Source organism: Nannospalax galili, unplaced genomic scaffold, assembly GCF_000622305.1.
Source record: "Nannospalax galili isolate Female #2095 unplaced genomic scaffold, S.galili_v1.0 scaffold285, whole genome shotgun sequence".
NCBI lineage: Eukaryota > Metazoa > Chordata > Mammalia > Rodentia > Spalacidae > Nannospalax > Nannospalax galili.
In genome coordinates, this window is record NW_008355157.1 from 3213351 (window position 1) to 3240031 (window position 26681).

The 26681-nt window shown below is 44.7% G+C and overlaps 2 protein-coding genes, 1 non-coding gene and 1 pseudogene across 8 annotated transcripts in view; 2 read left to right on the plus strand and 2 right to left on the minus strand.

Annotated features, from left to right (window-relative positions):
• Window positions 1–11802, plus strand: part of Plekhh1 (pleckstrin homology, MyTH4 and FERM domain containing H1) — a 51856-nt gene extending 40054 nt beyond the window's left edge. The window contains exons 17-29 of one of the 3 annotated variants that reach the window (XM_008852157.3): window positions 8–116; window positions 928–1040; window positions 1736–1912; window positions 2215–2312; window positions 3080–3257; window positions 3824–3979; window positions 5257–5357; window positions 6105–6246; window positions 7552–7694; window positions 7806–7935; window positions 9872–9955; window positions 10233–10379; window positions 10805–11802. In XM_008852157.3, coding sequence (XP_008850379.1) covers window positions 8–116; window positions 928–1040; window positions 1736–1912; window positions 2215–2312; window positions 3080–3257; window positions 3824–3979; window positions 5257–5357; window positions 6105–6246; window positions 7552–7694; window positions 7806–7935; window positions 9872–9955; window positions 10233–10379; window positions 10805–10966 — 1740 coding nt within the window. In that variant the 3' untranslated portion in view covers window positions 10967–11802. Of the gene's footprint in view, window positions 1–7; window positions 117–927; window positions 1041–1735; window positions 1913–2214; window positions 2313–3079; window positions 3258–3823; window positions 3980–5256; window positions 5358–6104; window positions 6247–7551; window positions 7695–7805; window positions 7936–8239; window positions 8711–9871; window positions 9956–10232; window positions 10380–10804 lie in introns of those variants that run through there. The other 2 variants (XM_029555558.1, XM_008852158.2) reach the window with 2 other exon arrangements.
• A 1301-nt stretch (window positions 11803–13103) lies between these two features.
• Window positions 13104–25606, minus strand: Pigh (phosphatidylinositol glycan anchor biosynthesis class H). Of its 3 annotated transcripts, none has more exons than XM_029555559.1 (4): window positions 25360–25606; window positions 19878–20087; window positions 16104–16184; window positions 13104–13660 (listed from the first exon to the last, which is right to left on the minus strand). In XM_029555559.1, the coding sequence occupies exons 1-4, from the start codon at window positions 25537–25539 to the stop codon at window positions 13568–13570; spliced, it is 564 nt and encodes a 187-aa protein (XP_029411419.1). In that variant the 5' UTR covers window positions 25540–25606; the 3' UTR covers window positions 13104–13567. The 3 variants fall into 3 exon arrangements, with proteins under 3 accessions (XP_029411419.1, XP_008850377.1, XP_008850378.1); XM_008852155.3 differs by having other exon boundaries at window positions 16104–16187; window positions 25360–25605; XM_008852156.3 differs by lacking the exon at window positions 16104–16184.
• LOC103749290 lies at window positions 17861–19051 on the minus strand (annotated as a pseudogene). Its single transcript, XR_607933.2, has one exon. The product of XR_607933.2 is annotated as a small ubiquitin-related modifier 1 pseudogene (transcript).
• Window positions 20789–20894, plus strand: LOC115067537. The gene has a single exon (XR_003846940.1). It is a non-coding gene; the product is annotated as a U6 spliceosomal RNA (small nuclear RNA).
• Window positions 25607–26681: the final 1075 nt, after the last annotated feature.

Sequence of the window (26681 nt, forward strand, 5' to 3'; positions counted from 1 at the left end):
TTTCCAGGATACATGGCTTTACCACCTCACAGTGGCAGCAGGTGGTAGCAGTGCCAAGGTGGGCACTGCCTATGAGCAGCTCATTGGGAAACTGATGGAGGGTGAGGGAGACCCAGGTAAGGCGTGAATGGCCATCACTGCATGGGTTGGAGGGAAGTGGCTGGGTGCTTATTAGGCAAGAACACAAAGAAAGCACTACAGCACCTAGAAGCTGCATTAAACATGCCTCAGGCATAGAGGGAATTCCTGCCCCATGCTCCAGGGCCCCTCTGTCCCTGGCCAAAATCCTGAGGTGACTGCTGTATGTGAGGGAGTTCTGTCTGGGAAACAGACTTTACAGAAACTTGGGTCAATGTTTTACTCTTTTTAACCTGCAGCTTTGCTAGCTAGGCAGAGGACTGGAGGGGGCGGCGCAGCTGGTTAATCTGTAGTTAAGAGTCTGTTAATAAATGAAGCCTCAATCTGTATGAGACTAACATAAGCCTGGGCTGTTTGGGGGGTCCTTGTTTTGCTACTGGTTCTCGGGGTCCTCGTGAACTAACCAGAGGTGCACACCATGCATACCTCTTTACTAGATCTCTGAGGATTGTCTCTTTTAGGCTGATCCATGTGTTCCTTTGACCAGACCTGTAAGGAAGGCCTCCCCTGCACACAGACACCTGTGCTCAGAAGCACTCACAGTCTTGTTCACTTATCCCTACTGCAGGCCCCCAGCAAAGCTTTGGCTGCCTCCTTTTCAGCCATGCTTGGGAATGTGCAAATTGTCTTGCCCTGCAGCCTGTGGATGATCAACCTAACACAAGTTATGTTTCGGGTAGTGTTAGACCACTGTCTTCCCTGTGAGTCAGAGTTGGGGCTGTTAGGGTGGGAAGTGAGTTCCCTCCTCTGTAGTAACTGCCACTGCTCTCTGGTCTGTGCTTTGGGCAGACTCCCCGCTCTGGAGGCATCCCATGCTGTGCTACAGCAAAGATGGGCTGTGCACCTCCCTTACAACCCTGCCCTCCGAGGCCCTGCAGACGGAGGCCCTCAAACTCTTCAAGGTAATGTGGGAGTGGAGCCCAGGCCACTGGCTGGTGGTGCCCACATGTGCCCAGGTTCTGCCTGGCACAACCCAAGTTCATCACAGCAGAGGAGACCTATATGGTTATGGGGTACCCAAGGACTGTAGAGAAGGGAAAGTCCCACAGAGTCCCTTTTATGGCAGGAATATAACCCTTTTGCAAGCAGGGAGGTGGCTCTGGGGCTTGGGAATGCCAGCAAAGACTCCCTTGAGGCTCTGCCATCGCCTTGAAGTAACAGCAAGAAAGGCCAGGCTTGCATTGCTTTGGATGGGAACTTCTTTCTTGGTTTAGAATGTTCTTTGTGCTCATCCGAATTTTCTGATTTTTTAAAAAAATTAACGTACCAGGGGTCTGGTATGGTGCTAAATTCCAGGAGTTAAATGCCAGTGGTCTGAGTGGGCTATCTTGTGCTACTCTGTCTCAAAGAAAATGTTTTTCCCTCTTATGTAGGCAAGCTTATGTCTTGCTTGTGTAATGGAAACATGTAAAGAAGAGATTCTGTCCCTACAATAGCCCCTTTTAGCCTCACAAGCAGTAACAGTGCTCCCTCTAGAGAGGGCTGCCCATCAGTGAACTTGAGCCTTCCTTGAGGCTCTGCTTGAGGTCTCAGACACCACTGCACACTAGGACAGTAGTGAAGGGGCTGCCTGTGCCCACTGCCGTTCTCCTTCCAGTCCTGCCAGCTCTTCATCAATGTGCCTGTGGAGGCTGCCTCGGTGGACTACCATGTGTCCCTGGCACAGACAGCACTGCAGGTCTGCCTTGTTCACCCTGAGTTACAGAGTGAGATCTACTGCCAGCTCATGAAGCAGACCAGCTGCCGCCCACCTCAGAAGTACTCACTCATGCAGGTAGAAATACCCTAGGGACAGAAACTGGCTGGAACCATTGGCAAGGGCTGCCCAAGGTGTGGGGAGAGTGGAAGGAGGTGCCTGAGCAGGTGTATATCCATCCTAGCCAGTGGGCAGCCGCCATGCTCCCATCTGCTTCTGTGATTGCCATCCTGCGCAATGCCTGACCAAGGTGGCCATCTCAGTGCCACAGAGAATTGAGGCTCTGGTGTGGGGAAAGAATGCTGAAAGTTATGCAGCTGAGAGCTGCAAGGGTAGGAGGTGCCCAGTACTCACTCCACACTGCCTGTGTTCCTTGGCAGTGCTGGCAGCTCCTAGCTCTGTGTGCCCCACTCTTCCTGCCTCAGCACCACTTCCTCTGGTATGTCAAACAGCAGCTCCAGCGCCATGCAGATCCCAAGTAAGTGAATGCACTTCCTCTGCCACCCCTGCTCTACTGACGAGCTTATTCAAAGGGATGAGGGGGAGACGAGGCTGAATTGACTGCATCTCCCTCCCCTCCAAGAGTTACTCAGGGTCAGAAGACTTCACCCATTACCATGAACCCATGGGCATGTGGAGGTCTGCACATACGGCAGCATCTCTGGACACCAATCCAGAGAAGGGTGTTTTGGGAAGGTTTTCATGTGAAGCCACACTGCCCCAAATTGTCCTCAAATGTTCATTATCTGTTACCACATCCTTCTGGCCTCTGCAAGAAAATATTCATGCCAGGGCTGCAGATGTAGCTCAGCAGTACAGCACTTGCCTTGCATATACAAGGTGCTGGGTTAGATCCCCAGTACTGGTTTAAAAACAAAAGAAAATATCCGTGGCAGCATTGTGCTACAGATAGGTCCTCAATGACAAATGAACACCCTAAATTAGGCCAGTGAGATGATAAAGATGCTTGCTGCTAAGCCTGAAGACCTGAGTTTAATCCCTGGGACCCACATGGTAGAAGGAAAGAATCCGCTCCCACGAGTTGTCCTCTGACCTCCACACATGTGCCATGTGTATGCAAAAAAATATAAATAAATAGGTAAAAACACCCCATACTAGTCTTCAGAGCTTTCCCCATACCCTGTCCAGCTAGTTTTTGCCTGGCTAAGTCTGGGTGTGCATCCTAGGGTGTCAAGAAGAAAGGATGACAATTCCTAGCATTTCCTCCTTCCCCTATCTTTTTAGAAATGAAACTGGTCAGTATGCTACCTACTGCCAGCGAGCAGTGGAACGGACCCTGCAGACAGGAGAACGGGAGGCCAGGCCATCACGTATGGAAGTGGTGTCCATCTTGTTACGAAACCCCTTCCACCACTCCTTACCCTTCAGCATTCCTGTGCACTTTGCCAATGGAACGTACCAGGTGAAGAGGCCGAGCATGTTCCCTGCCCCGAATCTTCCTATATCACTGTCCAGAGAACCTTTTTTTAATTAAATGGATGTTAAGCCTCTTAGGCTTTCAGATTAATAAGCAAACCAGCAAAGGGATGGGCCTATTCCAGGATAGCCAGTGCTACATAGTGGGAACCTGTCTCAAAAACCTTAAAAAAGGGGGGGGGCTACATTTGAGGTGGGAGTAGCATGGTTTGTGTGTGTACAGGGAGAAAGGACTTTGACTCCCAAAGTCCCTCACTGTTTGGTGCCTTAAGTCTTTTGAGCCTATTGTATGAACAGGGAAGCTGAGACACCGGCCAAGAAAGTAGCATAAGGTAGAGGCCCTGGAAGACTGACAGTAGAGAAGGGACTAGGTCTCTGTCCAGTTCTAGTGTACAGTGGGCAGGCTCAGATTCCTGCATGTGACTAACAAAGCCACTGGCTTTGGCCACTGGCCTTCACCCTTGCTCCTTTCCACCTGCTGTGCTCCAGCTTCTCCATGATCCCCAGTCTCAGGAAGTTCACTGAGTCAGACTGCCCCCCCACACCCCACAGGTAGTTGGTTTTGATGGCTCCTCCACAGTTGATGAGTTCCTCCAGCGGCTGAATCAGGAGACAGGCATGAGGAAGCCTTCCTACTCTGGCTTTGCCCTCTTCACAGATGATCCTTCTGGCAGGAACCTGGAGCATTGTCTACAAGGAAGTGTCAAGGTAATAGCCTCCCAGCTTAGCTACCTTTAGACTTAAGAGATACAGGTGATGGGGACAGAGCTCCAGCCAACGTGTGCCTAACTGTCAAGCAGCCTGTTTGGTGCTGAGACCAGTGTGCTTCCCAGGACAAAATTTCTGCGTCTAAAATGTGCTTTGCAAGCAGAGAAAGCTGCATGCGACCTACATTCTGGAGACAGGCTCTTCAGAGCCCCCTGTTCCTCAAGTGGCCATGCAACATCCAGGGGAAGAGCCTTGTTAGCTCAATGTAAGGACAAGAAGGCCCTACCACGCCTGCCACCAACTATATCTGCCCACCTAGGTTGGCAACTACAGCTTAGACCCAATGGGTGTCATGCTGTGCACTAGCACCTAGCTTTTACCCTGTCTGCCAGGGCCTACACTATGCTTATAGATCCAATCATAGTTTAAGGAGGTGGATCCTCATAGTATGCCTGTAGGTGAAGGCCTTTGAATGGGATTTACAACTTGTCTGTACTGTGGACTGAGGTTGGTTCCATTAGGGTGTTAAGGGTTTGTGTGAAATATGTTGCCACATTGGATGGGTGCATTTGGCTCTAATATCTGCTTCGTTTGCTGCACCAGAATAAAGGCTTCTAATCTTTCACGTTGTCTGGAAAAACTGTCACATATCTTTCTAGTAAAGGTCTAGGCTTCTGTAAGGCTTTGAACACAGTAGACCTTCAAGTGTATTTTTTATTTATTTATTTTTATTTTATGTGTATGAGTGTTGTGCCTGCATGTGTGGAAGTGCACCCGTGTCATGCAGTGCCCGTAGAGGACAGAAGAGGGCATTGGATCCCTTGGAACTGGAGTTACGGACAGTTGTTAGCTGACATGTGGGTGCTAGGATTCGAACCTGGGTCTTCTTCAAGAACAGCCAGTGCTCTCATCCACTGAGCCATCTCTCCAGCCCCTCAAGTGCATTTTTTTTTAAACAAGAATGTGGTCAGTGAAATATAAATGGAGCCAGGAGGCCATGAATTTTGAATGGGCCTGCTTACCCCCTCAAGAAGTCTCTTCAGCCTTCACAAGGTCAATGGGGCAATGTCCCTTTCTTAGATGCTCACACATCCAGGGTGCCCTCCACCTCCCCATCTGAGAGGGAACTGGTAGGCACCTCCTGTCCTGGCAGCCTGAAGTCTTGTATGGCAGCCTTCTGATGACAGGACTCTCACTCAGCTCTGCCAGAGTCCAGCTCTGGCTGGACCCTAGTCTCATGAGGGGTTTTTCTGACTTGAATCTTTTGCCTCTTCAAGATCTGTGATGCCATCTCCAAATGGGAACAAGCCTTGAAGGAGCTGCACCCTGGAAAATCTGAGGGTGGGACACGAGTCGTGAAGCTGATGTATAAGAACAGGTCCTGAGAGTGGCTGAGGGTGGGGTGGACACGAGGGCCCTAATGGGTGACAGACAGCTCATCTCCTCCCAAACACGATAGCCTGTCTCAGTCAGGCACAGGGGCCCATAGGTGCCACCCTGTATGGTAATTATCATCTGTGGTGCTGGCTGGCCCTGATCCTGATCCTCCATGAGACCCTGGCAGCCCAGGCTTCTTGTTAGCCTTCTCTGTACTGCCATGTGTACATGTACATGCACACATGCCATGAAAGTGTACCAACCTCATGGGATGGCTACACGTTACCTTATGAGAGTATGACTTTGTGCGAGCACCATATATTCAAGGCTAAAGAATAAAAATCTGCAAACCAATTTTAGGACATATACAAATACTTGCTATCGTTTTATGTAAGAAAAATCCATCCCAGTTATGTGACCTGGCAAATAATTTCCACTAGTGTCTTGGAATCTTAACTCATTTCATTAAGGCCCCTAATAAGCTTTGATTCCACGCTCCAAATTCCTCTTGCCCAGTGCAGTAAGTCTAATGGTGTACTCAGAATTAACCACCTGCTCCTGTGGGGAAGATCCGAACAAACTACATCTGCTCTGTGTCATGCTTAGTTACAAGGTTCTGGGATGGTAGAAAAGAGGCTTACAGATGTTACAGTTTCTTCACTTTGGAGATCAAACTAAAAATATTTGGGAAAAGCCTGGTTGTTTGGGGCACCAGCTGAGACCTGGCTTCTTGCTGTCTTCCCTGTAGGCTATACTTTCGGAGTCAAGTCAAAGGAGAGACAGAGCGAGAGCGGTTACTACTCGCCTCCCAAACCAGTGCAGAAATAGTGGCGGGGCGATTTCCAGTCACCAAGGAACTAGCTCTTGAAATGGCTGCCCTGATGGCCCAGGTAAGGCTTCCTTTTTTTTTTTTTTTTTTTTTTTTTTTTGTCTTTTTTGAGACAGGGTCTCCCTGTAGCCCCAGCTGGCCTAGAACTCACTATGTAGACCAGGCTGGCCTTGAACTCACAGAGATCCACCTGCCTCTGTGCCACCATGCCTAGCCCAGGTAAGGTTTCTTTAAGAGGGTCAAAGCATCATCTTCCAACTCCCTATTGGAAACACCATGAATCCTGAAACAGGAAACTGGAAATCCCATGGCAACCAGATGTGGCTTGACTGTCCTTGGTATGGAGATCAGTCACTCCTCACCCAGCAGAGCTCCTTGCTACTGCAGATAAGGTTGTGTGCAGAGCGGAGGACTGAGAATTGAAGAACTGGGTCTAAGTTCTAACCTTTTCCAACGTGAGGGCTTGGCCAACTCACTTCTCTATGCTTCTGGTTTTTGCTCTGTGCATGGAAAACGCTTCCTCTCATGCCTCCAGGATATGTACTTGAATAATATATGTCCCATAATGTATGCGGTAAAATGTATGATCCATCCAACGTTGTAAGTAGAAAGTTAGAAGCACCATTGAGACCAGTGCTCCTTCCTATTTCCTTTACGAGTCTATCTCATCAGGGTTATCTAGGTTTCATGATTCCTATAAAGAGTGGTTTTAAACCAGATATGATAGCACACACCTGTAATACCAGCTTTTGAAAAGCTGAGACAGAATTGGCACAAGTTCAGGGCAAGTCTGGGTTACATAATGAGTTCTAAGCCAGCCTGGGCTGCACAATAGATCTTCATAATTATAGTCATCAATATGAGTACTCTGTAACAGGTCATATGCTAACATTTCATATGTATTTTCCTATATACTTTTCACCCCCACTTAAGAGGAAATTGAAGCTCAAAGAGTTTAAGTAACTTGAACAAGGACACAGCTGCTAAGTGCAGAGCTGGGGCTTGAGCTAGGTGTCTAACACCAAGCACTCCTCTGTCCTAGGATCTGTAGCCTCTTCCATACTCTGGTATATTTTTGGATTAGAAACCAGAATTTCTATATTGTTTTCCCTTACCTGGCACTAATGTACTAATTTTGGATCAGGCACTTAGCTTCAAAGTGAGAGCTGGCTAGATGACTGCTAATAGTCTAGGACCCTATGAATGGTTCTGTAGTGTCTATGGATCATGAGATAAAGGGTCTGTTCACAGGTACTTTTTCTATCACCCTTACACCCACCAGTAATGCAGTAATGATTTACTTCACCTGACACCCAGCAGCTCCATCTACCTCCAGACCCATGACTGTTACCCGTTTCTACTTCAGGTAGAATATGGGGACTTGGAGAAGCCTATCCTGCCAGGCCCTGGGGGCATACCCCCTGCCAAAGCTCAGCATCTCCTCCAGCAGGTCCTAGACAAGTTCTACCCAAGGCGCTATAAAAATGGAGCACCTCCTGAACAGCTGAGGTAGGTAGAAGGCAAGGTCTTGCAGGGAGTCACTCTGGGGATACCTCGGAGCTATGATGAACACGGCTTGGCACTTCACTGGCACTGTTTCTTTCCATCCACCCGAACCAGGCACCTGGCAGATACGCTAGCCACCAAATGGGCAGCATTGCAAGGCTGCTCCCCTTCAGAGTGCATCCGCATCTACCTGACTGTGGCTCGGAAATGGCCACTCTTTGGTGCTAAGCTCTTTGCTGCTCAGGTGAGTGACAATGGAAAGAGTGCTCTGACCTGGAGCCCCCTCCATTCTAATCTTGACTCAGTCAGTCCAGTCTGAAGCCCCCACCTCCACACTTCCAAACACTAGGGTTGCCATCTCTCCACCCATTCCCATCTACTCCAGAGTTCCAGGGTCCAGAGTAAAGTTTTGCTTCATTGCTTATCTTGTTTCCTCTATTGACTGGTCAGTGTTTCTCCTGAAAGATAAGCTCAACTAATTCACACATGAGGATTCAGATTTAAAAGTCTGAAGGACAGAACAATGTATAACTTAAATTCATCTCTAGTGACCACCCAAAAGCCTGGTGGGAGAGAAAGATGGACCACCCAGGGGAATCAGACTACTCAGACAACAGTTAATTTCACCTCTGCATGAAGACCAGGAGGCAAATAGTAATTTCAGTTGGAACTTTTCCTCAGTAGGTGTCTGGTATGTATGAACTTTACAGATAATCACAGACATTATCCTGTGACCAGACATTATAATCAGACATTAAGCTGAATCTGGGTCTTGTTCACTGAAGCTGAAGGTCAGAAAACGGACATTTACTCATTCATTTAGCAAGTACTTGTTGAGCTCATACTATTTCTGGTGCTGGTTGTTTAAAGTGACAAGAAATTAACAAATCAGTCCTTGCCTTCAGGGAATTTTGCAACTCATGGGGGACAGCAGTGGTGGAGATGCACATTCATCCAAAAATAGGAGTGCTCCTCACACTCAGTTTTCCTCTCTTCTTAATCTTCCTTTTTTTTCTTTCCTACTTGAGACAGGGTCTCTCTGTAGTCCCAGCTGGCCTCGATCTCACAGAGGTATACTTACCTCTGACTCCCAAATGCTGGAATTAAAGGTGTGCCACCAAGCCCTGCTCACAGTCTTTATTATCAATATTTGTTCACTAATCTATTTAATTTTTGGAGTGTGCTAGGGATCAAATCAGGACCTTGCAGTATCTCCAGGCCCAGAATATGTATGTGTGTTGGGGGGGGGGTAACATGTACATATTTGTGCATATATCTATTTTTAGTGGTCACACATGCTATGAAGGAAGAGGAAAGATACTAGAAGGCCACTGGCCTGGCAGGTTGGGAAAAGCTTCCAAAAATGTAACCTGTCTCTCTTTCCCCTGAGGCTTTTGGGTAGGAGAGAGAAAGATCTTCTGGACCACCTTACTGTAAGCCCTGACAGTGAAAAATCCAGGAAATGTCCACCATATAGTCACACACTCACTAGAAGGGCCAAAGCCTATCTGATTGTATTTCCCTTCCTATTTCTTTTATCATCCCTGGGAAATTCATTAAAGGCAAGATGCACTTTGGCTGTGAGAGACTAGGCTGTGGAATAGTTTCTAAGAGCCAGGAGAAAATAACCTGTTCCCTAGTAGGCTAACCTGCTTTGTTTTGTGTTTTGTTTTTGACATAGGGTTTCATGTAGCCCAGGCAGCCCACAAAACCACTATGTAGCCAACAATGACTTTGAACTACTAGATCCTTCTGCCCCTACCTCCCAAGTGCTAAGATTATAGATGTAAGCCACCACACCCAGTTTATGCAGTGCTGGTGATAGAACCATGGGTTTTGTGCATTCTAAACAAGCATTCTACCAACTGAGGAGTTCAATTCCAACCTATAGGCCAACCTGCATCTGCAGCTTAGAGCTTTCCATCCAGTGTTCTGGCGAGATGTGCTCCTCTCCACCCTGGGGATGGTTAGTAGGTGGCAGAGCCCCAAGGCCAAATGCCTCCAACGATAAGCAGTCTTACTGTTCATTCCATATACTGCACAAATGCTATTTTCTGTATTTTCCATGACGAGGTGGCTGAAAATCAGTGCCCATCAGACCCCCTGGATATCCCTTCATCCTCAGAAAGTACTTATAGTTCAGTTAACTATCTGGTGGGTTTTTTTTTCTGTTTCTGCAGCCTGCCCAGCTGTCTTCTAAGAACACTCTGGTGTGGATTGCTGTGAATGAGGATGGTGTCAGCATCCTGGACCACCACACTATGGTATAAAAGGAAGAAGGCTCATTTGAATGCCTCTTCCTCCTAAATACCGTTTTATCTTCTCTGCTCTGATCTCAACAGCCCAAGCAGTGACCAGAGTCCCTTATTTCCATCTTCTGCCTAAGCAGTGCTGTCCTCTAGACACAACTTACAGACATTTAAGATTTAGATTTCCAAATGATGGGATCACCTTGGGGTTTTCTCCTCCTGGTTAGGGCTCCCTGTGCCTAGAAGAGTCAGGTGGGACGTTTCCCCTGAACTCACTGGCTCTTTTCCACAGCAAGTGCACATCACTTATCCCTACTCTTCAGTGACAACCTTTGGTGGCTGCAGAGATGACTTCATGCTTGTGATTAGATCCATTCCAGACCAAGGCTCAGGAAAAGGCCACATTGACAAGTTGATTTTCCGGATGCCTGCTCCCAAGGTAGGTCTGATAGCTATTCCATTTTACCCTGGACTAGTGTGGTGTGGTAAGGTTGGAGCTCAGAGGAACCTCTAGATAGGCACTGCCCCAAATAAAATCTTTGGCCTTGGTGTGAAATCAGTATCCCAACGGATTCAAGGAGAGCAGCATGGCCACATCACTGCTGAGCAGGTACATGGTGGGAACTAACTTGATCTAGCAGGAGGGTAGTGTGCATCTTACAAGACTTCCAGGCCTACAGAAGTCTTATTTCACGGAGACCCTGAACCTCACAGTAGCCTCCTTTGGGCATTTCCTCATGGGTGGGTAGTTTAAGGGAAAAAGAAGCTAAAGTCCAGGAAGGTTATGTACTCAAGAAAACAGCTAGTGATAAAGCCAGCATTAAAAACAAGACTAGTTCAAGTCCTTCACTTCTCTGACCTTAGATTGCAGAAACTACCTTCATCATGGCTAGCTACATGAACCACTGCTCTGCACCTGTGAACCTATCCACCAAACTGCCTGCAGCCCGCCAGCCCTGGGAACTGGATGGACAACAGTTCTTTGCATCTGTTTCTTGTACTTCTAAGGGGCCAGCATCACTATGAACATTTTTCTCCCCATTCCCATAGCACCACTGGTGCCTCTGGGATCACTACTGGAGTAGTTCTGGGGTATACTACTACTGTGATGGGTCGGCAGCCCCTCTGCCTCAACTACTCTATGAAATGTGCATTTCAGGGTCTTTGTAGCCTTTTTGCTCTCTAGGTGCCTTACATTTCAAGGCCCAACATTTTAGAATCCAGACTCAGTGTAAAAACCACTTACTATTTCTTTCACAAGAATACTGACTCTGGATGCTACCTGATTCTAGACTGAGACAGGGATGGCCCTGTTACCAAGGACAGTGGTACTGTATCTGGAGCTTCTCAGAGAAGCTCATATTTTTATGTTGTATGTGATCCTTATGTGGGTTTTATACTTGAAGTTTTCTAAACATCCCTGAACAGAATAGAACTAAAATATCTAATTCACCTAAACTCTGACAAACACTCAAACTGGACCTCCTTTCTCATACAGAAAAGTACTGGCAGGGCTAGAGAAAACGGTGAACTTTCCTCCTCTACTGGTGAGGAGGCAACTGCAATGCCCCTATTGGTGCAGTAGCTCCAATCTTTGCAGGAGAGCACACTTCCCCTGCTAAGATTCAAGCTTTTTCTTTAACACTGGACTAGCACAGGCAGGGATAGCTCTACCTGATCCCTCCCTGTGCCATTTTAACACCCAGACAGGGCTAAGTGAAAGCTGTGCTCACTACTGAAGGATGAGGTGGCCATCATCCCCCACTCTGAAAGAATAAGCAAATGCTTTGCTGCTCTGTGAGGCCACTGAACACAAAAGACCCCTCCAGTTCCTCTAAGGCCTGGGTGTGCTCATCAAGACGTCTGGTAAATTTCTTCCAGGAGTTAGTTGGGGGAAAAGGGCATGTGTTTATCTGCCCTGGCATCAGCTGAAAGATATAGAAAGGTTTTTTTTTTTTTTTACCTCTGCCTTCCTAAGAGCATTACAATCCCTCTCAATCCAGACCTTCTAATTGACTGTGCTGAAGATGGTCTTTGTCTCCACCCTTCCCCACACAAAAATAATAGTAAACAAGAGTTCATACTTAGTTTTCCAACATATGATGACCTGAGTTTTATTGCAGAGCTCTAAGGCAGTCTGATCCATTTGTCAATAACATAAACTAGGGGACAGCAGAAGCAGCCAACCTTTAACCCCAACAACGTGTGTGTATTGCACACTGCAAAACACTGCAAGGCTAGAACTAGTTTATCACAAGACTTCAGCTGCTTTCTTATCCTTTGAACTGACATAAATTAAAAGGCAGAAGAGTCTGTGCCTTAAATGAACTTGACTTTACAAGGCAGAGTTTTACAGCCATTTCTGTTCCAACCCTACCCCCATCCCAGAATTTGGGGTTCTAGTGGAGTCATGTCTACCTCACATCACAAGAACTACAGGCTCTTGGACAGCCCTGCCAATGCTGGTGTAAAAAACAGACTGCAGCTCTGGTTTTCCATCCCAAGTGGTTCTTAAGGCCAACAAGGATATTATCTACTTTGGGTGTTGGTTTTTGTTTTTTAAATAGGATTCCAAAGAATGGACCTGTGTTTTTATTAAATTTGGAGGTCACATTATCTCTCCCACTTTTCTTCTTCCTGATCTTTTGGAATCTTAAATTTTACACAGAAGAAACTGCCTTAGAAACAAAGGCTTCTATAAGTTGGCCTGATTATGCTTTAAATATGACAGTCCCATATCTGGGAACCAAAGTAAAATTTCCCATTTTTCACCCCCGCCCTCTTGGCAAAAACAGCTTTTGAAACAGTAGAAAATACCAAGTAACAAAGTATTAATGTACTTGACACCCATGACTGAAATGCCATGATGTTTATCAATAAAAAGCTATCTGCAAACCAGGCAATTACTATGTGTTTTGGACTGTTTATTCATTTACTGGGGAAAGGGTTGGATTTTTGTCTTAGTTTTTTTGTTTTGTTTTTGAGACAATGTCTCACTATGTAGCCCAGGCAGGCCCACAACTGTCAGTCCTGCTGCCACCTCCTGAGTCCTGGGGTACCACCTCCTGAGTCCTGGGGTTATGACATGCACCACTCCCCGCTGTGTTGTGGATTATTAAGAGTCATCATCATGTACAGAATATAGGAGATAGGGAAAGAGAGATGAGTTCTTTGTAGGATATTTATTCCTGCTAACTCGTACATAGAACAATCCATACAAAAAACTTGACTTATGTTTCCTTAACTTTTAAACAAAAGTCTCTGAAGATACAAATTATATTTTTCTTGTGAAATCTTATCAGTTTCTCAATGTCTTGGCTCCACAAATTTCAACAAAATAAGCTCAGGAAGTCCACAAAGTACTCTTTGTCAACATTACATCTGCTGCATCATGTCAAAATTCTTCAGGTCTCCTTTGGCTAGTAACGTAGGCAACCCCTATGAGGAGACGCTATAATACATGAAACACTGAGTCAAATTCCAGCCACCTACTCTGTGGCTCTGAGATCTACTGCATCCATTCTGGTTCCTAGGACGGTGTCCACTGATGGATTACAGTACAGAAGATAAACTGTGGCTTAGGAGTCATCTCCCATGAAAACAATACTGGGTTTTGAATGCTGAGACTCATGGGCTTGCTGATGTTGCTTTCTGGCGCGCCAGAATTTCCTGGCAGCTTCTGTACACTTCAATCAAGCAGTCCAACCGGGGCTTGGTGCTCTGAATTCCAAAAGGGAGAAATGTAGAGTCAAGGAGAATATAAAATGAATCCACCTGCAACCCCAATGTCTCATGTACACTGAGGGGTCTAAATGACAAGGTTTCACTGAGATGCAGGAAGCTCAACTCTCGGAGTACCTTGCTGGGAGGACTCCAGATCCGGCATAGCTACCTGTGCACTGTGTGATAGTAAAAGGAAGCATTACAAAGGGGCTGGAGAGATGGCTCAGCAGTTAAAAGCACTGCTTGCTCTTGCAGAGGACCTGGGTTCGAGCCCCAGCACCCACATGGTGGCTAACAACTGTCCATAACTCTAGTTCCAGGGGAATCTAACACCCTCTTCTGATGACCTTGGGCATTCATGACACAGGTGCACTTACATACATGCAGGCAACACACTCATACATAAAATAATAAATTAGTTTTTTGGAGGGAGGCGGTCTTTTTGAGACGGTCTCCCTGTAGCCCCAGCCGTCCTGGAACTCACTATGTAGACCAGGCTGGCCTTGAACTCACAGAGATATGCCTGGGATCCGTGCTGGGATTAAAGGCATGTACCACCACACCTGGCTATAAAATTAGTTTTAAAAATAATAAAATATTAAAAAGCAGTATAAGTTGTGAAATAAACCCCAGAGACAAAATGGGCAGTTTACTATGTACATTTTGAAAAATATTTTGTATTATAAAATGTAACAATGAAAATTAAAAGAGAAGCCATAGAATAGGAAAACTGTACATAGAAAAATTAAGTTTAAAGTAACTTTTAATTTTAATACAAATGTATAATTGATTTCTAGATCCTATTTAATAGAGGAGACAGTTTAAAACAAGAGTAAACATTACTATTTATACTTATAAGAAAACAATGCAATCTATACCTGTCATTTAAAGAACTATGCCTTGTTGGGCGTGGTGGCACATGCCTTTAATCCCAGCAGAGGCAGAGGCAGGCAGATCTCTGTGAGTTCAAGGCCAGCCTGATTTACATAGTGATTTCCAGGACAGCTGGGGCTACAGGGAGACTCTGTCTCAAAAAGACTAGAAAAAAAAAAAGAGAATACTTGACCTACATAACAAACTACACTATTGGTCAAGATTACAGAAAAGCATAAATTCCAAAGAATATGGTAAAACCGTTCAGTCTCTGGAACTTAGTCTCAAACATAAGAAAACTGTCTATAAAACTTTAAACTTTTAAAAAATATATTATTTTTTTAATTCATTTTTTATGATATGAGTGTACTGCCTGCATGTGTTTAAGTGCACCTACGTCGTGCAGTGCCCCCAGAGGCCAGAAGAAGGCATCAGATCTCCTGGAACTGGAGATGGTTATTAGCGACCTTTGGGTACTAGAAATCAAACCCAGGTCCTCTGCAAGAGCAGTCAGTGCTCTTAACCACTGAACTCTCCTATCCCAAAACTTTAAACTTTTTAAAAGTTTATGTCTCTGAGTGTTTTGCCTACATGTCTGCAAGTATACCACATGCATGCAATGCCTGCTGAGGCCAGAAGAGGGTGTTGGATCCCCTGGAACTTTTATGGACAATTGTTAGCTGCCACATGTGTGCTGGGAACCGAATCCAGGTCCTCTGCAAGAGTAGCCAATGCTCTTAATTTAAAAAAAAAAAAAAAAAGGCTGGGTGTGGTGGCAAAAGCCTTTAGTCCCAGGACTTGGGAGGCAGAGGCAGGCAGATCTTTGTGAGTTTAAGGCCAGGCTGGTTGGTCTACATAGTTCATTCCAGGCCCGCTGGGGCTGCAGGGAGACTGTCTCAAAAAGACAAAATAAATAAAACCACTTACATACATGCAAGCAAAATACACATATAAAAAATAAAATTTTATTTTTAATTATGTGTATGTATGTGCATGTGTGAGTGCAGGCGTCCAGAATAGGTTGTTGGATCCCTAGGACTTGGACCTACAGGCAGTTTAAGCCACCCATTGTGGGTGCTGGGAACCAAACTTGGGTCCTCTGTAAGAGCAGTATGCACTCTTAACCAAAGCAATCTCTCTAGTCCCTTGTTTTGGTTTTCTGAGCCAGGGTCTCACTATATATAGGCCAGACTGATCTTGAACTTGTGGCAGTCTTCCCCCAGCCTTCCAAGTGCTGGGAGTATGGACATATGCCACCATGTCCACGGTAAGTGATTTTTCTTGTTAAGAGCAAAACAAAAAATAACCTAGATATGACTGGAAAACCTAAGAACAGAGTAACTAAATAAGCTGATAACTCATGCATGAATCCTTAATAGTTTTAAAAGTCTGCCTCAGAGAGGAGCTTCTGAAATGAAAAAACTCATTTTACTAATTGGTTATCAGGTGTCTCCACTACTCTGACAACAGAAGTTTGCATTCCTATTGTACAAAAGAGGCAAGAGATGAACAGAAGAGGGAAAAGTAGTGTGCTACCCTGAGAAAGGAAAAAGCATCTTGTGCTCACCTGGAAGACAGGGACTACTTGGGATATCTCATGTGGCTTCACTGGATCCTTCAATAAAATGCAGAGGTAGTAAATCACCTTCTGCTGTAAGAAAATACACCAAAGGTTTAAGTGAAATTCATTTGGTTTCTTTTTTCTTCAAGAGAAGGCTGAAATCTTCATAAATTGTCATCTCTAAGTAGTAGACTAGTAGAATGCTTGACCACTTCTGAAATGTAAGCACACGCCTTCAATCCCAGCACTTGGGAGGCAGAGGCTGGCAGATCTCTGGGAGTTCAAGGCCAGTCTGGTCTACGTAGTGAGTGCCAGGATAGCTGGGGCTATAAGGAAACCCTGTCTAAAAAGCAAAACAAGTACATTAATATGAACCTGCAGTCTCAGCAACTCAGGCAGGTTGAGGCAGGTAGCTACTTAAGACTCAGTATTAGACTAGCCTGGGCAACACAGTGAGACCTTATCCCTAAAGAAAGAGAAAGCAAAAAAAAAAAAAAAAGCAAAAAACAGGTGTACCTGGCATGGTAACACATGGGAAGGCAGAGGCAGGCGGATCTCTGAGTTCAAGGTCAGCCTGGTCTACATAGTGAGATTGTCTCAACAAAAAAACAAAACAGGCCTTTAATCCCAGCACTTGGGAGGCAAAAGTGGGTGGATCTCTGTGACTTTGTGGCCAGCCTGATCTACATAGCGAGTTCTAGGCCAGCTGGGACTACAAGGAGACCCTGCCTCAAAAAAAAAAAAAGACCAAAAAAAAATTTTTTTTTGAACTGTTTTTGAACCTGAGCTAAAAGGTAAAGTTGAAATGCTGACTCCTTATCCATAAAAACCTGCTAGGTCTATAAAAATAGTTTTGTACTGCCTACCAGCAATCACCTGCATATGCAACCCAACAGTCCACTAAAGTCATAACAGAACTACAACCTTCCTGCTGCCTGCTGGCATCATAATTTCCTAATGCAACATATTGCTTGCCTGTTTGTGGTAATGTTAGTAGAGACAAACCTAATGTGCTGCCATTATATAAAAGTACAGCATATAGGGCTGGAGAGATGGCTCAGCAGTTAAGAACACTGGCTGTTCTTGCAGAAAACCTGGGTTCAAATCCCAGCACCCACATGGCAGCTAACAACTGTCTGTAACTCCAGTTCCAGGGGCTCCAACAGCCTCTTCTGTCCTCTGCGGGCATTGCACGACATGGGTGCACTTACCTACATGCAGGCAATACATGTGTACACATAAAATAAAAATAATAAATAAAACATTTTTTTAAAAAGTACAGCATATAAGCCTGGTGTCATGGCACACACCTTTAACCCCAGCACTTGGGAGACAGAGGCAGGCAGATCTTTGAGTTTGAAGCCAACCTGGCCTATAGATATGGCAAGTTCCAGGCCAGCCAGGGCCACATAGTGAAATCCTGTCTCAAAAAAACAGTATAGCATATAAAATTATGTACAGGACTTAACACTTTATAATAAATAACTGTTACTAGTTTATGTCTTTTTTTTTACAGTTTTTACAAATATTTTTTATTTTTAATGAAGCTGGTAGAGACAATGTCCATTGAAAACTCATGTCCCAGGCCAAAAAATACAAATAAAATCAAAAGGAGCAGTGGTCTGCTGCATACATTTCTGCATGAATAACTATTAACTGCTAATGAAAATTAGAACTTTTCTGGGATCTTCTGACAGATTTTTTTTAAATCTTAAAATGCTTTATCTTCAATGAAGCCATTTTGGAGTTAGTCTTTACTTGCCATATCTGTCATCTTGATTCTAAATCTGATCTTCTTTTGGTCCAGACCCTCAGATTTTTAAAAGTAGCTTCAAGATGAAGGAAGATCATTTTTCCACAGTTCAGTTTTCTGAAAAACTTCCATCTCCCACTGAAAATCACAGTCCAGGAGTGAAGCAGTCACCTGCTAGAATTTCAGGGCCAACTGGAAGGTCATTATGAAAACTCGCTCTGGTCGATCTTCTTAATCACTACAAACCTGAAAATGCACAGTCCTGAAAAAGATGGCCTCTCTGTGCACACATGAAATTTTCAAAAAGAGGGCAATATGAAGGGAGCTGAGGTCGGATCACCGGAAATCAGCACAATAAAAACAACCAATAATGAATATTGAACTAGAATTCAAATTACCAGATGTTTAAAGAGATGGAGTGCCAGTATTCAATTTTCATTTTGAACACAATACAAAAGAACTATTTTTTAAAAATAAAAAAGGATCGAGGGAAAAGAAATAAAAGAGTATCTAAACTGTTGAATGACCCGTTTGTTTCTGGTAAACTTCAATCATATGTTCTTCCTCCAAGCCCAGTTCTTTTGGAGTCTGATTATCAGCAATTCTCCGACCTTCAAAGAGAAACCCGAGTGAAGTCACTGGAACTCCCTGTCTTTGACAGTGTGATTCTTTGAGCTTCTTGACATGTGTTGTCATTTTCACTTTGAAGTGTATCTCACTGCTGTCCTGCCCAATGACTTTGAGTTTTATGTATTCACTTTCCTTCTTATCCCCTAAGTCCTCAGTTGAAGGTTTTGCCTCCTGGTCAGACATGGTGACACTGGCTTCACCCCGGGTCTCTGCAATACCATGGGCCTCGGGGAGGCAGAACCTCGCTCTGGGGTTTACAAATCCGTCTCCCTTCCCCACAGCACAACACCACGGCAGTAGGTACTTCTATGTCTTTACTTTTTATTACAGTATACTTCTTTGGGTTTTTTTGTTGTTGTTTGCGGGGGGCAGGGTCTCCCTGTAGCCTCAGCTGACCTGAAACTCACTATGTAGACCAGGCTGGCCTAGAACTCATGGAGATCCACCTGCCTCTGCCTCCCGAGTGCCGGGACTAAAGGTATGCACCACCACCCCTGGCTAGAGTATACGTCTTATAAAAGTAAAAGTTTGCTAGCTAGGCATGGTGGCACACACCTGTAATGCCAGCACTCAAGAGACAGAGACAGAGCATGGCTACACAATGAGACACCCCCCCACCCCCCAAAAAGAAAAAGCTTACTATAAAGAAGTGTGGTGATTCGAAAGAGAATGTCCCTCGTCTCCAGGTATTTGGGTATTTTTCCCCAGTTGGTGGCATTGTTTGGGAGGTTTTAGGAGGTGTGGCCTTACTGGAGGAAGGTCACTGGGGGCAGGCTTTGAGAGTTCTTAAGCCTTGCTGGATTTCCAGTCTCTCTCTCCTTCCTGTGCCTGCTTAAAGATGTGATTGCTTGGCTTCTGCTCTGGCCACCTCCTGTTGCCATGCCTCCCTGCCATGATGCCCCTCTGGTACTGTAAGCCAAATAAACTCTTCCTTTTATATGTTCCTTCGGTCAGTGTTTTATCACAGCAATAGAAAAATAATAAAAGTACAGAGGGATGTTTGGCAGCAACCTCAAACATCTCATGTTTATTACATATCTTGACAGGGGATGTTTAAGTGACTAACCTATACCATCTAGACTTGTATTAAGTATGTTTTATGATGTCTGCACAACCAGGAAACTGGTTGGTTAACTTCATTTCTTAGAAATGCATCCCCATCGCTAAGGAAAGCATGACTATAAAGAAACTAATCCTTTTCCATATAAGTTTTCCTTTTATGGTTTGCAAACATGTCAGCCAAAAAATACGTAATAGTATTGGAACAGAAGCTCCTTAAGTTTAATTCTGACATTAAATGCTTTAAATATTAAGACTCAGTTTGAGTCCTAGCATACCTCATGGGCTGACTGCATCCTCCAGAGTCCTGAAATACTACTGACCACCTAAACGCTTACCATGTAAATCGCTTCATTAACGATAACATCCTTGACCTTGTCCATCTCTATGAAGGTGGTGCTTTCTTTGCCTGAAGCATAGGATGAAGTCATCTGAATGCCAAGTGAGTCAATGATTAACAGAGTCTCCTGATCAATCTTCACAAAATGGAGGTAACCAAGCAGGCCTAAGATGGTGATGAAGATTGCAGAAGAGAGGATCATGCTGTTCTGAAGAGAGAGCCAGACACAGGCTGTAAAATCATTGTTTTTACACAGGCAGTAAAATCATTAATGGTCCTCTAAGTATATCTATGCTATATGGTAAGTCAACTAGACAGTGAAGAAAAAGGCCTTTGCTCTGTTTTGCTGTGAACAGATGAGGGAACATGCATGAAGAGGAAATCCCTTTATTTGGGTTTCCTAAAGTGTTATGAAAGACACCTTATGAAATGGATCCAAACTACTAATGAACGTGTCTGGGGAGCTTCTAACAAAATATCGACCATCACACTGGTCTTAGAAAATTTTCTTCCAAAATTGCAACTTATGGGCCCAGATTTTTTCCTCTTATACTGTCTCTTCAAAATACATAGCATAAAATCATAGACCTAACAACTCTAAGTGCTCAGCACACCAGCAGATGCTACTCCTTGCCTGATTTTCCTTGATAGAATCTGGAATGACTTATGATTGGTTTAGAAGTGGACATGTGATAGGACTCTAGCCAATGAGATGTAGTGGGAGGTCTGTGCAGGGGGCCAACTTGAAAAAAAAGATAGATGGAAAGGAAGGAGGGAGGAAGAAATACTGAGATTCATGCACTGAGGAATATCCTACAAAGCAAGATTAACTGATGCAGAGAAGATAATGGTTACTGATGGGTGCCTTCCAACAAAGCAGGAGCTGGGCTGAGTACAGTGAGGGAAGATGTGCTCACTTCTGCAGCACATACACTAAAACTGGAACAATACACAGAAGATTAGCATGGCCCCCTGTGCAAGGATGACACACAAATTCATGGTGTTCTATATTTAAAAAAAATAAAAATAAAAAGAGGGATGATGGTGATGATGAGACTCGGAGTCCAGCAGACTCGCATATGAACTCTGGAATCTTCAACCTCACCATTTCTATGTTAATAAAGGCCTTTATCATTTTATTTTTCATTTTTTACTTTTTTGGTCTTTTTGAGACAGGGTCTCTGTGTAGCCCAAGCTGGCCTGGAACTCACTATGTAGACCAGGCCTGCCTCCGTCCCTGAGTGCTGGGATTAAAGGCAGTTACCACTACCATCTGGCTAAGGCCTTTATCATTTCAATCTGTTTTAGGTTACAGCTGTGACTAAATGATATGTTAAGGGGTAGAAAAAAATGGTAGCCAGGCTAGGGATGTAGCTCAGTGGTAAAGCTTTTGTCTATCTAGCATGAACAAGATACTGTTTGATCCCCAATACTACACATGTGGAGGGGGGGCACGACAGTGTGTTGTGTCCCTGAACCTAAGGCACATTTTTAACATTTCTGAAGTTGAAATGTGGTGGTGGGGTTCTGTTTTGTTGTTTCTTTCATGTGATCTCTCATGGCTCTTGCTTTCCCTCAATGTCCCAGAAGGCTGACAAAGGAAGAAAAAATAAAAGTCAGTGACCTAGAATCAATAAAATTCAGTAATTTTGGACCATATTCTTTGAGGCCGAGAAGTGTCTTGCTCTTCATACTTGTCAGTCACCCTCCTTGACCTAACACTAATAAGACACCTTGAAACACTCTAGCCCATGACCTTGGCATCTATTTATATTGGACTTGCATTGCCCAGCTGCACAGGAATCTTGCTAAGTTAAAGAAAGGACTCCCCACCCTCAGTATCAAATCACCATTCCCTTTGAGGGCTTAATACCTCCCCAAGGACTTAATACCTCCTAACAGGCCCAACCTCTTAAGGTTTCCACACTTTTAACACAGGACATTCCAAATCTACACTATAGGATCTGCTTTCTATAAGAATCTCAACAAGTCAGTTCCTTTCAGTAATTTCCTACCCACTGACCCCAAACTCTGCTCCCTGGCTATAAATCCCCGCTGACTTTGCTGTATTTGGAACTGAGGCTAGTTCTATACTGAGGTCTCTTTCTTCCCCTACTGTAGTAGCTCCAGAATAAAATCTATTTTTAACTTTATTGACTGGATCTGGTTTCACAGTACCTAATATCCAGTAAGAGTTTGATCAGAGATATGTCAACTTCAGGCCCATTGTGTTTTGTCTTGCCCACTCTGAGCAAAGCACGATTTTTAAAAATTTTATAAGGTGGTAGGAAGAATGGAAATGAGACAGGACAAAGACACACAAAGACATACAGAGACATATAAAGCTTAAAATATTAATTTGGCCTTCTTAAAAGTTTTATTAGAGGCCGCACGCCTTTGAGCCCAGCACTGGGAGGCAGAGGCAGGTGGATCTCTGAATTCAAGGCCTGCCTAGTCTACATAATGAGTTCCAGGCCAGCTGGGGCTACAGGGAGACCCTGTCTCAAAAAGCCAAAAAAAAAAAGTTTTGTTAGAAAGTTAGAAAATTTATAATAAAATAAAAAGGTAGTTGCCAAGAACTTTATTATCTCATTCAGCATATGAAACAAATCAGTGTCCAGTCACATCCAGTTCCCACCACACTATTGGTCTATGGAACCAAAAAGGAAGCCCAACCCTCACAATCACTGGCCCAAGAGACACTTATTGGACTCAATGTTTCCTGTTACTTCAATATGCAGAAAACTGGATACATCCACCATGAAAAAAAAAAAAGACAATTTGGCCTTTTAAAGGAAGTTTTCTGACTTTTGTGCCAGATAATTATTTTTGGCTAATAAATGGGAGGAGTCAGAGCTTGGTCTCCAATAACCAAAGCACAAACATCTGCTTTACGTTAATTAACTGCCAGGTGCAGGGCAGCATCTTGTAGGTAGTCTGAACTGAATAAGCGTTGTGGAAGACTGGAGTAAAACTCAGTCCTCTGCACAGATTTATTAGAAGATTAATACATGGACAAATTCTAGAATACTGTATTGCTGACTATAAGTGCCAAAGGAAAGGAGGAAAAGAAGAGGGAGGGACGGAGGGAGGGGAGGAAGGAGAGCGGGGGAGGGAGGGAGATTGAGCAAGGCACACAAGAACATTCATGAAGACTTCCAAGGAAGCAGGACTTACTTGGTGCAGAGAAGATAGTGATTATTGATGGATAAACTTGACTAAAATGAAAGGAGAAAACACTGAAGATTGGAATAAATTAGGTAAAAGGCTGTGATTTTAAGGGAATTGTGCATTGAAACCAGGAAGGAATGGCAGAATGAAGAACAGTAAAGGCTTAAGGAATCTCATCCAGTCAGCTTTCTTTTAAGACAGTCTGCCTCACACTCCATTTTTCTGGCTAAAATTCTAACAGCGCATTTCTTTGGGCCAGGGTTAAGCCACATATCTGAATGGAATCTTTGAGAGTTCTCCACATATTCATTAGGTTTTTTTTAAATTAATTTTGAATAGGAGAAAAGAACCAAAATTATGTCACATGGAGCTCTGAGGAAGTGTTGGAGTGGTTTAAAGGAAGATGAGGTCACTACTTCTGCACTTGATGGGGATATCAGGATACACCGTGAAGGACAGAGGTGCAAAGAGTAAGGAACTGTCACAACATGAAACTGGAGACGGGTATGGTGGTACACACCTGGAATTCCAGCTACTAGGGGAGCTGAGGTAGGAGGATGGAGAATTTGAAGCCAGTCTAGGCTATTTAGCAAGACCCTATCTCTGAAAACAAACACACACAACTGCCCGAGATCAGTTATATTAGGGTATAACGGAAAAGGGTTTTGGAGACGGGCAGCTGTGGTTTTGAAGCCTAGATCTGTCACTTTACCACCTTCATGACTATTGGGTGAGTTACTACTTTGTCTGGACCTTTCTTATAAGGTTGAAGTAAGGAGTTCACTAAAACAGCTGGGACTCTGGGCATTTAACAAATATCTGTTTTTCCTCCTCAGATAATTGCACAGATGGCTGGAATTTGGGCTAGTATTAAATTTCAATCATATTATAAATTAAATTAAAGGGAATTTAATCACTTCAACTGATCTATGAAGAAACTTTTAGATATAAATTGGTACAAATTAGGGATTTTTTTTTTTTTTTTGGCCTTTTTGAGACAGGGTCTCCCTGTAGCCCCACCTGTCCTGGAACTCACTATGTAGACCATGATGGCCTTGAACTCACAGAGATCCACCTGCCTCTGCTTCCCAGTGCTCGGATTAAAGGCGTGCGCCACCACGCCTAGCAAATTAGGGATATTTCTAAAAATACTATTATTTACTTATTTATGTAGTGTGCGCGTGTATGTGCTTGCACGTGCAAGTCAGATAACAACTTTTGGAAGTCAGTTCTCTCCACCATGTGGGTTCCAGAGATCCAACTCAAGTCATTAGGCTTGGCAGCAAGCACCACTGAGTCACTAAGCCATCTTGAAGGCCCTAAATTCCAGATCTTAATTCATCTATTTCTATGTAAATTACCATGCTCCACCATATGCTTTGATGGCATAAGTTAAAGGGCTGAGTGTGGTGGCAAAAACCTTTGATCACAGCACTAGGAAGGCAGAGGCAAACTCTACATAGTCTGATCTACACAGTGAGTTCCAGATCAGCCAGTGCTATATATTCAGATCCTATCATTTAAAAAAAAAAAAAAAAGGCTAATGGATATACTAGAAAACAATATGCAAATTACAGACATAAACAGCCCTGGCTACTTACTTAGCTCTGGTCAGATCACTCCTGGAATAACAAAGTTTAAGTGCACTATGTAACTGGAACTCCTTCTGAAAAAGGGCCAGTTGGATGATTCTTTTTACTGGAGAACTGTCACAAACTTAACTGCATTTGACCCTCACAACACTATCTATAAGCAGCCATTAATTCCATCTCAATTATGAAAACAGGCTCAGGAAAATAGGAGAGTATGGAAACTGAGCATGAAACTACTCACGTCTGAAATTTGGCAATTCTTTTAGAAAGTACACTTGAAATTGGGGAAGGGGCTGGGAGATGGAGGTAGTTTAAATGGCCTTGAAAAGCAGAGATTAGAAGAAATACGGCACTATCGGAACACGCACACACTTATGGAGGCAAAGGTAGTTTCTGGAATAATGTATATACGTATGCTTATCATTGGGAGTGATATGAGAAATGACGGAGGAGGAGAATGATGCACTAATTAAACAGTTCGCTGGGGGGGGGGGGAGCTGGAGAGATGGTTAAGAGGTGCTCTTGCAGAGTACCCCGGTTCGGTTCCCAGCACCCACATGGCAGCTAACACCGGTCCCTAACTCCAGTTCCAGGGGATCCGACGCCCTCTTTCTGGTCTCTGCGGGCACTGCTGCGGCCCACTGCAGAATGACCTCCAGAATGACACAAGCCTTGACGAAAAGAACTGTCCTGCAGCGGGACGGCGTCCGGGTTTACCTCGAACAGGGTGAAGAGCCCGTAGGCCACCAGCCACACCGTGCAGGTGACGGCGGTGACCGAGCGCAGAGACAGCCGGGCCGAGCTGAGGCCGAACTCCCGGCAGTACGACGAGTAGTAGCGACGCCGTAGGGTCAGGGGACCACCGCAGATGTCCAAGAAGCTCCGCTCATCCTCCATGGGCCCGACCTCCGGCCGCTCTAGCCCACCTGGGAGGCTCCCCGTCTCGCTGGCTCTGGACCACGCCCGGAAGCGGATTGGCCCCGCCCACCCCACGCTCCGCGCTGCCGCAGTTGCGCACGGAGAGCAGAGCAGGGCTTGGGCTGAATTCTCCCGGTCCGGGTTGGCTTAGGCTCATTCGTTCCAGCAGTAGTGAGCCAACTGCGGATGGATTAAAATCTCTGTTGATGTGTTTTCACACACAACTTCGTTTCTATTGCTAAGCCAGAGTGAGCGCCAAGGAAATGGTCTACGGGTGTATTCATTCATTTATTCGTTCATTCGCTTGAGAAGGAACTTTAGGTTCTGAAGATGCAAGATCTGTCCCCCAAGTAGTTTTTTTTCTGTTATGAAAAACGATAGGGATGTAACTTAAAATAGTCTGGCAATAGTGTTCAGACCTGTGGGGAAGAACTGGGCACTTTAATAAAGGCAATTTAAAAAGTTCTAATCGCTGGATGAGGGACGCACTGGTCTGGGAGATGTGGGGTGGGGGTGGTGGGGGATTTTCCAGAAAGACAGACCAGGGAAAAGCAAAAGCGGAGGCTAGAACAAGGTTTTACCCATCGAAGAAATCAAAAGCTGGGGGGAGAGGGGCACGAGAGTATCTTTGGGGGGCATAGGTAGGTAACCCAGAAAGTTCTTGGCTCTCTGTAAGCAATTTGCAGTTGTATGCCTGTGAAACTTTTTCCCCAAACCACTTGGGACATGGAGCCACACAGGCCTGTCTGAAAGAGGAGGACTGGGAGACAGAAGATGTAAAATTACCCAACCCATGAGTAACAGCAGCTTTTTGGTTCCAGGTGAATGTAACCCCAAAGTGGTTGTGTGGTCTGTTAAAGCAGTTGTGACTTCAGCCTAAGGCTTCACAATCCTAAAGAGATGATCCTTTGGGGGCTGGAGAGATGGTTCAGGGGTTAAGACCACTGGGTGTTTTTGCAGAAGACCCGGGTTCGAATCCCAGCACCCACAAGGCCGCTAACAACTGTTGGTAACTCCAGTCCCAGGGGGTCTGACAGCCTTTTCTGACTGTGGGCATTGCATGACACGGGTGCACTTACCTACATGTAGGCAATACACGCATACACATAAAATAAATAAAT

Coding starts and splice junctions, on each gene's coding strand:
- Pigh (XM_008852155.3), bottom strand. CDS start 25,539: ATGGAGGATGAGCGGAGCTTCTTGGACATCTGCGGTGGTCCCCTGACC. Junction 20,088..25,359: donor GGCTCTTCACCCTGTTCGAG/GTAAACCCGGAC, acceptor CTCTCTCTTCAG/AACAGCATGATCCTCTCTTC. Junction 13,661..16,103: donor AAGTAGTCCCTGTCTTCCAG/GTGAGCACAAGA, acceptor TTTGGAATTCAG/AGCACCAAGCCCCGGTTGGA.